Here is an 11,520-nt window from a genome sequence, read left to right on the forward strand (position 1 = left end):
TTTCCAAGATGGCGCCTATGGCCATGCTTGAAATGCAGGGTGAAGCTATGGTTCTGCCATCACTCAAGATGGCTGCCCCCATCAAGATGACCGGGGTGTGCCTGGGGGAAAGGGGCAGCAGGATGGTTTGAGATGGTAAGGGCTAGTGTTCCATTGCGGGCAAAACTTTGGGACTTGGGAATGAAGACTAGAGGAACCAGGGAGCTAGTTGAAGCCTGTGGTGGTGGATAGGAATAGATAATAGGAGAGCGGACAGGGTGACAGGTGGGGGTGAGGGATCTACGATGGGGCGGGAGTGTGCTTGGGATTCAATTTTCCCATCGGTGCTTTTTCCCCCTCCTGTTCCTTGTTGCAGGTCTAGCATTGAACCATATGGAAGTTTCTGAAACTGGGGAGCCTGATGACGGGGGGTGGAGCCCGTGGGGGATAGAGGGAGCAGTAGATTGTTTCCCCAGGCGAACCCCAAACCCTCCCTGTCCCCTGGACTAAAATGGGGAACACCCTGGGCCTGGCACCGATGGGGACTTTATCCCGCCGGAGCCCCCGTCGAGAGGAACCGCTGCCCAACCCCGGGAGCTTCGATGAGCTGCACCGGTTGTGCAAAGGTGAGGACTTGGCCTTTGGGTGTCTCCGGTTGAAGGGGTAGAGGAGGGGAGGGTCTGGAGTGCTGATGTCCAGTCATGCGAACAGAGAGGAGAGATCGCAGCCGGAACACCCAGCAGTCAAGAAGGATCAGATGTCCAAAGCCGAGCATTTTGTTGCAGGATTTGAAAGGAGGTCATTTCCTCCAGTGCTTCCTATGGGACTGAAAGGGAAGTCTAGCCTCCTTGGTTAGGAGTCCTGGTCTGTACTCACGCCTTCCCTTGCCCTCGCTTCTTTCAGATGTATTTCCAGCACAGATGGAGGGCGTGAAGCTGGTTGTCAACAAGGTTCTGAGCAGCCATTTCCAGGTGCTCCACTTGCCCTCCCTGCCTGTCCCCGGATCCTCTTCTTCACACCCTTTACTCCAGTCTTAGCCAGGCTATGTGGGACGAAGGAGGGACGAAGGGGTCCCTTTTACTTTCTTTGCTTGTGGGACTTGTTGCTTAAAATCCAGTGACCCCCGCATATGCTGGAATAGTTGAGGTTTTTAAAAGAATCTCATGGGTGGAAAAAGATCGAGGGTGGGATAGGGAATTGAAGTGAAGTACAATGTCATGTTCTCCGTCGTCTCTTCTTTCCTCAGGTAGCTCATACTGTGCACATGAGTGCTCTGGGTTTACCAGGCTATCACCTCCATGCCGCCTATGCAGGGGACTGGCAGCTTAGCCCCACTGAGGTGAGGGCTCCACCACACGTGCGTCATCAACTCTCTAGAACCCGCACGGGCGTAGCTCTCGAGAAGGAGGAAATGTGTGTGTTGTCAGGAAGATTGTTCAGCAACTGTGTTTTCTGTGTCTCTTCTGAATGGGAGAGAGGCTAGACATCTTCCTGCGCAAAGATGCCAGAGTTTGTCCACCAGGGGGCACTGTGTGGTGTTACTGAAATCCCTTGTTTAGGTGAATAAAACGACCTACCCATCTCAGCCTTACGTCTACATTCCTTAACAGGTGTTCCCCACTGTGGTGGGGGATATGGACAGCAGTGGCAGTCTCAACGCCCAGATCTTGCTTCTGTTGGCAGAGCGTCTGCGAGCTAAGGCTGTCTTCCAGGTGACCCACAGTTCCTGCCTCCATCTACTGAGGCACTCCTCTCTCTTCCATGGGTATCCTGCCTTGGGGGACCCAGGGGGAGGAGCAATACTGAACATAGAAAGAGGGAAGGGTATTTTATTTCTTCCTCTCCTCACCAGACACAGCAGGCCAAGTTCCTGACCTGGCAGTTTGATGGCGAATATCGGGGAGACGACTACACAGCCACTCTGACGCTGGGAAATCCTGACCTGATCGGGGAATCAGGTGGGGAAGTGGGACAGAGTTCTTGCCCGTCCATTTGCAAAACAATAAAGTCAATCATGCCGTCTCATCTTCGGTACAGTTTGGGGACTAGAAGAGGAACTTTCTGGGCCGGCTAGAGTTGGGGTGACGGGATGGTAAGGGTGCAAACCTGACTCTTGTCTCCTCACTCCCCCACAGTGATCATGGTTGCTCACTTCCTGCAGAGCATCACTCATCGGCTGGTGCTAGGAGGAGAGCTAGTTTATCACCGACGCCCGGGCGAAGAGGGGGCCATCTTGACTCTGGCTGGGAAGTACTCAGGTACGGTGCCAAGTGACACAGGGGTGCGGAGGCGCGACTTTGGGCTTTCTGGGGTTCCTTGCCAGGGTTTACTTCAGTAACTGTCTTTTCCCTCTGTACATTTTACCCCCAGCTGTACACTGGGTAGCTACGTTGAATGTTGGGTCAGGTGGGGCCCATGCAAGTTATTACCACAGGGCGAATGAACAGGTAAGATTACTGAGCTAATCTTCTATCCTAGTCCGTCAGAAACTCTGCCCCTCAAGTCTCCCCAGGCTCCTGGCCTATTATTCTTCCTACCCTCCATTGGTATTGGTATACATTTTCACACACGAGTTCAGCATGCTGGTGCTCTGTCAGGACTCTTCTGGTAGTCATGGTGACTGGTCCTCTTCTTATTTTTGTCCCTGTTTCTCAGGTTCAGGTTGGAGTGGAGTTTGAGGCAAATACAAGGCTACAAGATACAACCTTCTCCTTTGGTTACCACCTGACTCTGCCCCAGGCCAATATGGTGTTTCGAGGTGAGGGTTACTGTGACCGGGAACTGCCGAGGAATCTGGGGATGTGCAAGGAGGAAGACTCTGCCCTACTAAAGCTGATTCCTTCCTCCAAGTCCTATAAACAACCTGATCAGTATTCTTTTCCCTGGCAGGCTTGGTGGATAGTAACTGGTGTGTAGGTGCTGTGTTGGAGAAGAAGATGCCTCCCCTACCTGTCACTCTGGCCCTCGGAGCCTTCCTCAATCACTGGCGTAACAGATTCCATTGTGGCTTTAGCATCACTGTGGGCTGAAGCTGTCCTGGAGGCAACCTCCACAGCAGCTGGAACCTTTGAGTCAGATGCCCTAGGGCCAGAGACTAACTAGGTCCCACCCCAGAGCCTACCTTGCTGGATGACTTCTAGGTCCCCTGGGCAGAGTGGGGGACAGGATCATGTCCTTCTCAGAACTGGAGCTTGCCGCAGGATCACTTTCCAATGAGGCAGTGGTTTGAGGTCCCCAATTCTGCCATCAGTCCCACTATCATTTTCCACAAGCTCTATGGCTCTGGACTGGAGGAGAAGGATTGAGGGGCGTCATCTGGCTCCCTGCACCCTACTTTCTTCTTTGTTATTTTTGTTTGATGACGACATTAGCTCCTTCTTCAGAGCAGAAAAATCTGCATGGGATCAGCCCCCTGCCCCATTTCTCCCATTTTTCCATCCCTCTGCCTTTCAAGGTCGGGAAAGTAGGGTTAAAGAGCTAAATCTTTGGCCATAGAAAGACCACCCATTCCCAGAAGGAACTTTACCTCCTAAGGTAAAGTTTTCCCATCCTCTGTGTTTCCAGAGAACAGCTTTGTCCCTATGGTCACCCCAGCTCCCCACTCTCTGATCCCTGCCCTCTCCACGCCCCACAGATGACCACACGACCAGACAGTTCCTGTTCAGCATTTCATTGCTGTCACTGAGCTCCCTTAGGCTGGTCCCCATCTTGGGTACCAGCAATTTCCCCTTTCCAGTCCAGTGTCTGGGAAGTCTGGGGAAGGAGAAAAGCCTGGGCCTCAGCTGCAGATTTCCCCAAGCAGTGGCATCATAGCAGACAGTCCCTGGATGCGCTGGATTTCATATGCGTATGCATTGTTTATGCTCCGGAGCTCAGCCAGCAGGCCCATCAGCTTTGGGTACAGAAACCTTTGGAGAGAGTAGTAGGATTGCCAGGGAAAGAAGAGGAAATAAGGCAGCTGAGTCTTGTCCTGAGGCCCCAGTCCCCTGAACTGTCCCTCAAGGAGGCTAAGTCTGAACACTGGAGAATCATGCTGTGGATGGCACATACTATATTTGAAAATGTTCAGAAGTCCCCAAAAGGGGTTCTGTCAACACTGTCTTCCTTCTTTGTGCCTAGTTTTTCCTGAGCCCAGGGCTTAGAGGTCAAGTGTAAAGGTATGGCTAGACCTGGCCAGAACTTCAACTGTATAGAGTCTGAAGGTGGGGCCTTCTAGATGGAGTTCTAGGAGGAGGGCATGTTGTTCGATGGTATAAAGCATCCCCCTCTTAGCAAACTGACTTGTCAAGGAGTGAGCAGAACAGAAGTGGCATGAACTTCAGAGCCTGGACTACTGAACTCAGGACGGGCTTTGTCCATGAAGCTGTGAAGGACTGTGACTTCTAACGGAACCGAAAAATTCAAGGAACTGAGACCCAAGGGAGAGGAGAGGGCCAAAAGGAAGAATGAACAAGACTTTGGAAATTTTGCTTTAGTTTGGAAAAGTTGGAGAGGTAAGGTGATGGATATCACCAATCTCAGGAATGCTATCATACACAGGCCAAGAGCTACTACTTTGCATCTCTACTGAATAAAAAACAAAACAAAACAAAAAACCTTGGAAAAGTGAGATGGAACAGCAGTATGAATAATTTAGATACTGGAACTATGTGTGATAGGGTGGCCCAAGGTAAGGCCTGGATTCCTAAGTACTTGGTTTCCCAAAGGAAACAACAGTAAAATGCATTCATCCTGACCTCAATGTTTCTCAGATCCCTTTCTTCCCCCACAGCAGCCTTTGAGCCCCCAGCCTTCTACCTGAGCCCCCCAACCTCCTACCTACCGACTTTGGGGCCTTGACTGTTGTTCCATAATGTAGTTGTTCAAGATCAGTGCCATCTCCTCTTGCCGCTGATCAATCTCTTCTCTCTGGGTCACTCCAGGCCTGTCTGAGATGGAAAACTGGGAAGGACAAGGTGGCAGGGGACATGGGTGGAGAGCATCACATTGTCCAGGGGCTGAGAGTGGGAGGGATAGACCCACTCTATGGGCTTGGAAACTAGATGGTCAAGGATAGATTAAAGTTTTGAGTTTTGGTAGAGGTGGCGGGGCCGGAGTCCCTTGGCTTTTGGATGATTCTCACCTGGAGAGAAGAGGGCCATGGCAGCCAGGAGCACATACTCAGGTTCCTGGAGTTGCAGTCGTTTCAATGTCCCATGGAAGCGAAAGATCAGGTCCAAAAATTCCCCCTGGAACCCTACTGTGAGAGGTGGTAGGCTTAGGAGCCTCCTGGGCATGGCTTCATACCTTATTCCACAAGGATCCATACCCTGTACTGCTCTACCATAGGCTGCATCTTCCATTTTGTAGCAAAGAGGCCCACAGAAGAAATTCTGGGTTTGAAGACAGAAAGTAGCGTTGAGTGAGATATGCAGTATTTCCACAGCTGCTCCCTTGAGAAGGGAGATCTGGTCCTCCATGGGTAGGGACCTGTGTGGGCAGAAAACAAAGGCACTTTAGACTTAAGTCTGCGCATCAAAGAGGCCTGAAGGACACACTTAGAGCTGAAAATTTAAGACCCACTGCTTGGAAAGTTTAAGGGGTATGTGACATTATTAAGAGACTGGTATGATTTATGCAGCATTTACTTCCTGAAAGATCATCTGATACTCACCGAAAAAGGGGCAGTTCCTTGGTGAACTTGATAATCTGCTGCACCATGAAAGTGTTAATATCTGCAAAGTGTGTGAGCAGAGGCCTCACAGGGACCAGAGGAGGGAAGGGCCGGTGATGGATGAACAGGTAATCTGGAGGCTGTAGAGTTCAGTGCATGAGTGAGAGACCTCAACCTTGGCTGTCCTTTGGGCCTCACCAGCCCTAGAAGGGTTTTTGGCTGAGGAACCTGCCCACTCTAGGGTTCTGGAGAACTGTCCTCTGTCAGGGCATGGTCCTCTCCCTCAGGCCACCTTCTCAGGCACCCAAGCCAAATCCTGTAAGTTCTCACCCTGAACTTCACAAACTGGTCAAACATGGGGACCACATGGCGAGTATGGGCCCCCAGGAGGGTCTGGACCAGCTCTTTCTGCTCCTGACTCATTGGCAAAGGTGCTTTCTGTGCCCGCCGCTGTGCCTGCCTGGCTCGCCGCAACGCCAAGGCTTCTGCTGACAGTATCACTGCGTCAGGCAAGAGAGATGACAAAGCTGTTCAGAGCAGCAGAGAACACCTTTCTGCCACTCCTTGAGTCGAGGCTACTCAATGTCCCCATGTAAGGAAGGACTGAGGAAGAAAGGAAGGTTTCTGAGGCTTACTTAGACTTCACTGAACAAGTGCCTTCAGGTGGCAGGGGATCCCTGCACGCTTCTGCCAACTTCATATTTATCTGTGATACACTGTAGCAGAGAACAATGCACCATGGGAAGGGAAGGGTGGAGAGAAAAATGGGAAGGGTATAAGATGTTTGGCTCCCTGGGAACACTGAAGAAGGGTCTTAATATTAAAAATGTCACTATATTTGCATAGCATTGTAACTTCAAAAGTTCTATGGCTAGATTTCATTGGATACAGCAACTCTAACCTAGGCAGGGCAGGCTTCCTATTTTTCAGAAACATGGGCCCCAGCAACACTAACACAGTCATAAAATAAGTGGTACAGGCAGAACCCAAATCAATGTCATTTGGCTTGTACAGCATCCTTTCCCCTGCTCCGTGTTGAAAGGAGTGTGATATTGTAAAGCAAGAGTTTGAGAGGCAGACAGGTCTGATGCTGAAGTGGGACTCTGCTGTTTAGCTGACTGCCTTGAGTTGTGGGAGGCCATCTCCATTATCTGTTGGGAGCATAGCACAGCTACCTGGCTCAGAGAGAGCAGCAATGAAGTACCTATGAGATGGCAGGTACTGTGTACTCAAGAGATGGAAGAGAAAAAGCAAGCCACGTGAATATGAAGGAGAAGGGCATTTCAGGTAGAGGGACTGGCAAATGGGAAAGTCCCGGTGAAGAGTATGCTTGATCTGCTCAAGGATAGCATTGAGCCAATGTGGCTGGACTGTATGGAAGGGTCTTAAGAGACAAAGTCTGAAGTGGGATCTGGGTGAAATCATTCCCCTTAAAAGAGATTGGAGTGGGGAGAGAGACTGGAGAAATGGCTCAGGGTTAAAAACCATCTTGCAGAGAACCTGGGTTCAATTCCAAGCACCCACATGGCAACTTATAGCCATCTGTGACTTCAGTTCCTGGGGTTCCGACATGCTCTTTCGAGCCTCTGTGGACACCAGGCATACACATGGTACACAGATATATATGCAAGTAAACACAACTTATACACATTAAAAATAAATACATATTTTAAAAAAGAGAGACTGGATATTTTGGAAACAGTGGCATAATCTGATTAGTTTCAAAAAGTTTACTCTGCCTGCTCTGTGGGACATGAGAGCTATTAGGTACACAATATAGCAGAGAAGCACACTCGAAGGATTCCTGGGATAGTAGTGGGCCAACTCACTGTCTTTCCTCATGCCAGCGTTTAGACACTTCTGCAACCTGCAGGCTGGACAGTGGCGTCTCTGGGCTTTGCTGACCTCACAGCTTCCAGAGAAGGGACAGATGGGACCAATGGTTTTGCTGACTGTTCTCCTGTGAGATAGAGAAAGACACTACAGGATTTGAGATGGCAGTGAACAGGCAGGTGGGTATAAGAAGAGGCTGAAAGGGTATGGCCTAAAAGACTAATTGATTTAACAACAGGCTAATCAGAGTTATGTCCAAAGATCTTTGGAGGTAGCTGAAGCGTTTTTCTTGAGGATACAAGGTCACTCAGGAACCCTCTTTGTATAGTGCTAACTTGGTACTTTACAGGTACTATGTACTAAACAAGTGCTCTTGACTAATAGGCTGTGTCTCTAGGACACATGGTTGGCCTGCTCCGCCCCCCCCCCCCCCAACAGACAGGGTTTCTCTGTGTAACTTTGCGCCTTTCCTGTAAGGCCTGTCTTTTATTATGTCACCAGTTCCATGCAGTGTTGTGGTCAGCAAGATTGAGGGTGCTAGACACAGGGTAGATGAGCTTAGCTCTAAGGGTATTATACCACAATAAGCTTGCAGATGTGCCAGTGTTCCAAGGCAGACTGATAGGAGCGTAGGGGTTGTTTCTGTTGGGGAGGACGCATTCACCTGAAGAAGCCTTTGCAGCCCTCACAAGTCAGGGCATGGAAATGATAGCCTGTGGCTCGGTCTCCACACACCACACAGTTCCTTGGCCCATATTCCTCTCCCCTGGCCATGGTTTCAAGTGTTAGCACAGCTGTCATGGTCTCCTGAATGTGGAGGGGGAGTTAACAGTCAGCTCTGGGCCACACTAGACTCTCTTTTTCTTCTTCTGTGGAGTCCCTTCCCTCAACTACCCTCCACCCGATCCCCCCAGCACTGTCTACACTAAAAGCAAAAACGTTGTTTTCAGTCTCTGGCCTCCCACAGAATACTCACCTGTTTCTCTTAGGCAGAATGTCACATGTAATCTGGGTGAGGTGCCTCTCCCAAGCCTCCACTCTGACCCTGCTTTCCTTGTGATCTCAGGAACTGCAGGAATTAGGGATTGTTCTTGGAACCCCGTTTTCTAGGTCTCGTGCATGTGAAGTTCAGGAACTCTCTGTGCCATATGTAGGTAGGATGCAGACTTTGGACCCAGGGCAAAGACCTGGGGCGGGAGGTTTTCCTAGCATGCCCCTACTGTTGGTTGGCAGCAGATGGGGATGGACTATGGTAGGTGGGGACCTCATAACTCATTAAGAGCTGCTATTTATCAGACTAATGGAAGTTTTTCCTATCGGTGAGCTTTAGGCTAAATCTATAGTCCCCTCTTACATGAATCCTGGATAAACTGAGGAGAGAGGGCAAGCTTTTTCACGTACAGTATGCCAATAGGATAGCTTTAATAGTTACACCAGGCTCCCAAAGATTTTTCTCTATTTTCTTTCTTTCCTTTCTCTCTTTCTTTTTTCTCTCTCCCTTCCTTCCTTTCTTCTCTCTCTATGTCTCTCTTTCTCTTCCTTCCTTCCTTCCTTCCTTCCTTCCTTCCTTTCTTTCTTTCTTTCTTTCTTTCTTTCTTTCTTTCTTTCTTTCTTTCTTTCTTTCTTTCTTTCTTTCTTTCCTTCTTTCTTTCTTCCAGATAGGGTTTCTCTGTGTATAGCCCTGGCTGTCCTTGAATGCACTCTGTAGACCAGACTGGCCTTGAACTCACAGAGATCCACTTGCCTCTGCCTTCCAAGTGCTAGGATTAAAGGCACGTGCTACCAACTGCCTGATTCTTTCTTCCTTTAAAAAAAAAAAAAAAGATTTATTGATTTTTTTCCCCTTTTAATGTGTACACCTAAGTACTCACAGATAATGGAGGACAGCATCTGATCTTCTGGGCCTGAGGTTATAGGCAGCTGTGAGCTACCATTCCAGTACTAGGAACTGAACCTGAATCCTTTGCAAGAGTGAACATTCTCTTACCTTCTGAGCCTTCTCTATAGCCCCAGAAATTTGTTTAAAAAAGACTTCAGGAGACTAAGAACTTAGGCAGAAAGCCAGAAGCGACCCCTTCCTCACTTGCGATGACTGGGATGGGAGTCAGAGTGAACTCTAGGCGGGAGAGGGAGAGTTCAGTGAAGTGCTCACTGTGCAAGGGTAGGCCCTGGGTGTAGATCTTAGAACCTGCTTTTTTTTAAAGATTTATTTTTTATTTTGTGTGTATTGGTGTTTCTTGCCTACATGCATGTCTGTGTGAGGGTTCCAGATCCCTTGGAACACAGACAATATCGAGCGGCCATGTGGTTGTTGGATATCGAACCCGGGTCCCCTAGAAGAGCAGCCAATGCTGTTAACCAATGAGCCATCTCACCGACCCCAAACTCACATTGTTTTAAAAGGCACAGTGGGATGTTGTGGAATATCACTTTACACTGTGTAAAGATGTGCCACTGTGATTGGTTTAATAAAAAGCTAAATGGCCAATAGCTAGGCAGGAGGTATGAGTGGGACTTCTGGACAAGAGAGAGAACTCTGGGAAGAAGAAAGGCAGAGATACCAGTGTTGTTCAAATCTTAGGCAGTCTTTTAACAAAAAAACCCAGAGCCAGATATCAGGGTGAAAGCTGAAAGATCAGAGAAGCAGAACAGCCAGCCACCAGTTCTTACCTCTATGAAATCTTCAGGCTAAAGAGAGTGAGTTCCTGTTTCCTCACACCTTATATACCTTTCTCTGCCCTGCCATATTACTTCCTGGGATTAAAGGCATGTGTGCTTCCCAAGCAAAAGCATGAGATCTCAAGTGCTTGGATTAAACCTCTATGTCTAATCTAGTGGCTGGCTCTGTCCTCTGATCCTCAGACAAGTTTATGAGGGTACACACTATATCACCACATGCCAGGAGATACAGAGCAAGCAGGATGTGTAGGAGGGGAGGTAACAGCCACGAGTCATGTGGCAGGATGTAGATGAATATAAATGGGTTAATTTAAGTTATAAGAGCTAATTAGGAACAAGCCTAAGCTATAGGCTGATCTTTCATAATTAACGATAAGTCTTTGTATCATTATTTGGGAGCTGGCAGGACAGACAAAGACCCATTACAGTAGGACACACTTGTAATCTCAATGCCAAGGAGGCAGAGACAAGTGGATCCCTGTGGCAAGTCTAGCCTAGTTGGCAAATTCCAGACCAGTGAGAGACTGTCTCAAAAAACAAGGTGGGGCTGGTGAATGACTCAGTGGGTAAAGGCACTTGCTGCCAAGCATGATGACCTCTTTGATACCCAGAATCCACATGGTGGAAGGAGAGAAATGGCCCCTTCAAGTTGTCCTCTGACCTCTATAAATGCTCGGTGGCATATGTGCACCCCTTCCCAAATAAAGGAATGTAAAAACCACAAATAATCCTCAAAAAGCAAAATGGAGGGCACCTGAGAAATGAACACTACCCAAGATTGTCCCCTGGTCTCCACAGGTATACACACACACACACAGCCTCTAATAAATTAGAGGTAGTTGAATTTGATTTGGGAACTCTTGTCCTAGAGCTGAGTTCATGGGTTGTGACCTGTGTGATCACATAAGACCTAGTAATCAGAGGATTCCCATACTTGATTCAATATTGCCGTTGCCATTTGTTTGTTTGTTTGTTTGATTGATTGATTGATTTTCAAGACAAGGTTTCTCTGTATAGTCTTGGCTGTCCTGGAACTTGCTCTGTAGACCAGGCAGGCCTTCAACTCAGCGATCCGCCTGCCTCTGCCTCCTGAGTGCTGGGATTAAAGGCGAGTGCCACCACCGCCCGGCTCAAGCAAACTCTTATGAAAGACAGCATTTAACTGGTGATTGCTTACAGTTTCAGAGGTTTATCATCATGGCAGGAAGCATGGTGGTATGCTTGAGAAGTAGCTGAGGGTTCTACATCCAGATCTGCAGGCAGTGGAGAGAGAGAGAGAGAGAGAGAGAGAGAGAGAGAGAGAGAGAGAGAGAGAGACTGGGACTGGCTTGGGCTTTTGAAACCTTTAAAGCCCACCCCCAGTTGTAGCAGGCTTT

The 11,520-nt window shown here is 48.7% G+C and overlaps 2 protein-coding genes across 8 annotated transcripts; one reads left to right on the forward strand and one right to left on the reverse strand.

Annotated features, from left to right (window-relative positions):
- Nucleotides 1–48: 48 nt before the first annotated feature.
- Tomm40l (translocase of outer mitochondrial membrane 40 like) lies at nt 49–4,714 on the forward strand. Its single transcript, XM_036202859.1, has 10 exons — nt 49–135; nt 356–605; nt 883–950; nt 1,226–1,318; nt 1,590–1,691; nt 1,832–1,937; nt 2,115–2,237; nt 2,350–2,426; nt 2,635–2,737; nt 2,869–4,714. Exons 2-10 carry the CDS (start codon nt 491–493, stop codon nt 3,006–3,008), a joined length of 927 nt encoding a protein of 308 aa, XP_036058752.1. The 5' UTR covers nt 49–135; nt 356–490; the 3' UTR covers nt 3,009–4,714.
- Nr1i3 (nuclear receptor subfamily 1 group I member 3) lies at nt 3,637–8,266 on the reverse strand. 7 transcript variants are annotated; one of them, XM_036202853.1, is made up of 8 exons: nt 8,130–8,266; nt 7,462–7,592; nt 5,963–6,132; nt 5,633–5,772; nt 5,303–5,448; nt 5,102–5,215; nt 4,802–4,907; nt 3,637–3,887 (listed from the first exon to the last, which is right to left on the reverse strand). In XM_036202853.1, the coding sequence occupies exons 1-8, from the start codon at nt 8,264–8,266 to the stop codon at nt 3,758–3,760; spliced, it is 1,074 nt and encodes a 357-aa protein (XP_036058746.1). In that variant the 3' UTR covers nt 3,637–3,757. The 7 variants fall into 7 exon arrangements, with proteins under 7 accessions (XP_036058746.1, XP_036058745.1, XP_036058750.1 ...); XM_036202852.1 differs by having other exon boundaries at nt 5,102–5,218; XM_036202854.1 differs by having other exon boundaries at nt 3,647–3,887; nt 5,102–5,257; nt 8,130–8,239.
- Nucleotides 8,267–11,520: the final 3,254 nt, after the last annotated feature.

The sequence above is a fragment of the Onychomys torridus genome, chromosome 11 (genome assembly GCF_903995425.1).
Source record: "Onychomys torridus chromosome 11, mOncTor1.1, whole genome shotgun sequence".
NCBI classification, from domain to species: Eukaryota; Metazoa; Chordata; class Mammalia; order Rodentia; family Cricetidae; genus Onychomys; species Onychomys torridus.

Excerpts from the sequence above, each read along its gene's own strand:
- Tomm40l (XM_036202859.1), top strand. The coding sequence starts at position 491 with ATGGGGAACACCCTGGGCCTGGCACCGATGGGGACTTTATCCCGCCGG. Across the intron at positions 1,319-1,589 it reads GGCAGCTTAGCCCCACTGAG|GTGTTCCCCACTGTGGTGGG; the intron begins GTGAGGGCTCCA and ends ATTCCTTAACAG. Across the intron at positions 2,238-2,349 it reads TCTGGCTGGGAAGTACTCAG|CTGTACACTGGGTAGCTACG; the intron begins GTACGGTGCCAA and ends TTTTACCCCCAG.
- Nr1i3 (XM_036202854.1), bottom strand. The coding sequence starts at position 8,239 with ATGGCCAGGGGAGAGGAATATGGGCCAAGGAACTGTGTGGTGTGTGGA. Across the intron at positions 5,773-5,962 it reads ACCAGTTTGTGAAGTTCAGG|CCTCCAGATTACCTGTTCAT; the intron begins GTGAGAACTTAC and ends TGAACTCTACAG. Across the intron at positions 4,908-5,101 it reads CATGGCCCTCTTCTCTCCAG|ACAGGCCTGGAGTGACCCAG; the intron begins GTGAGAATCATC and ends TTTCCATCTCAG.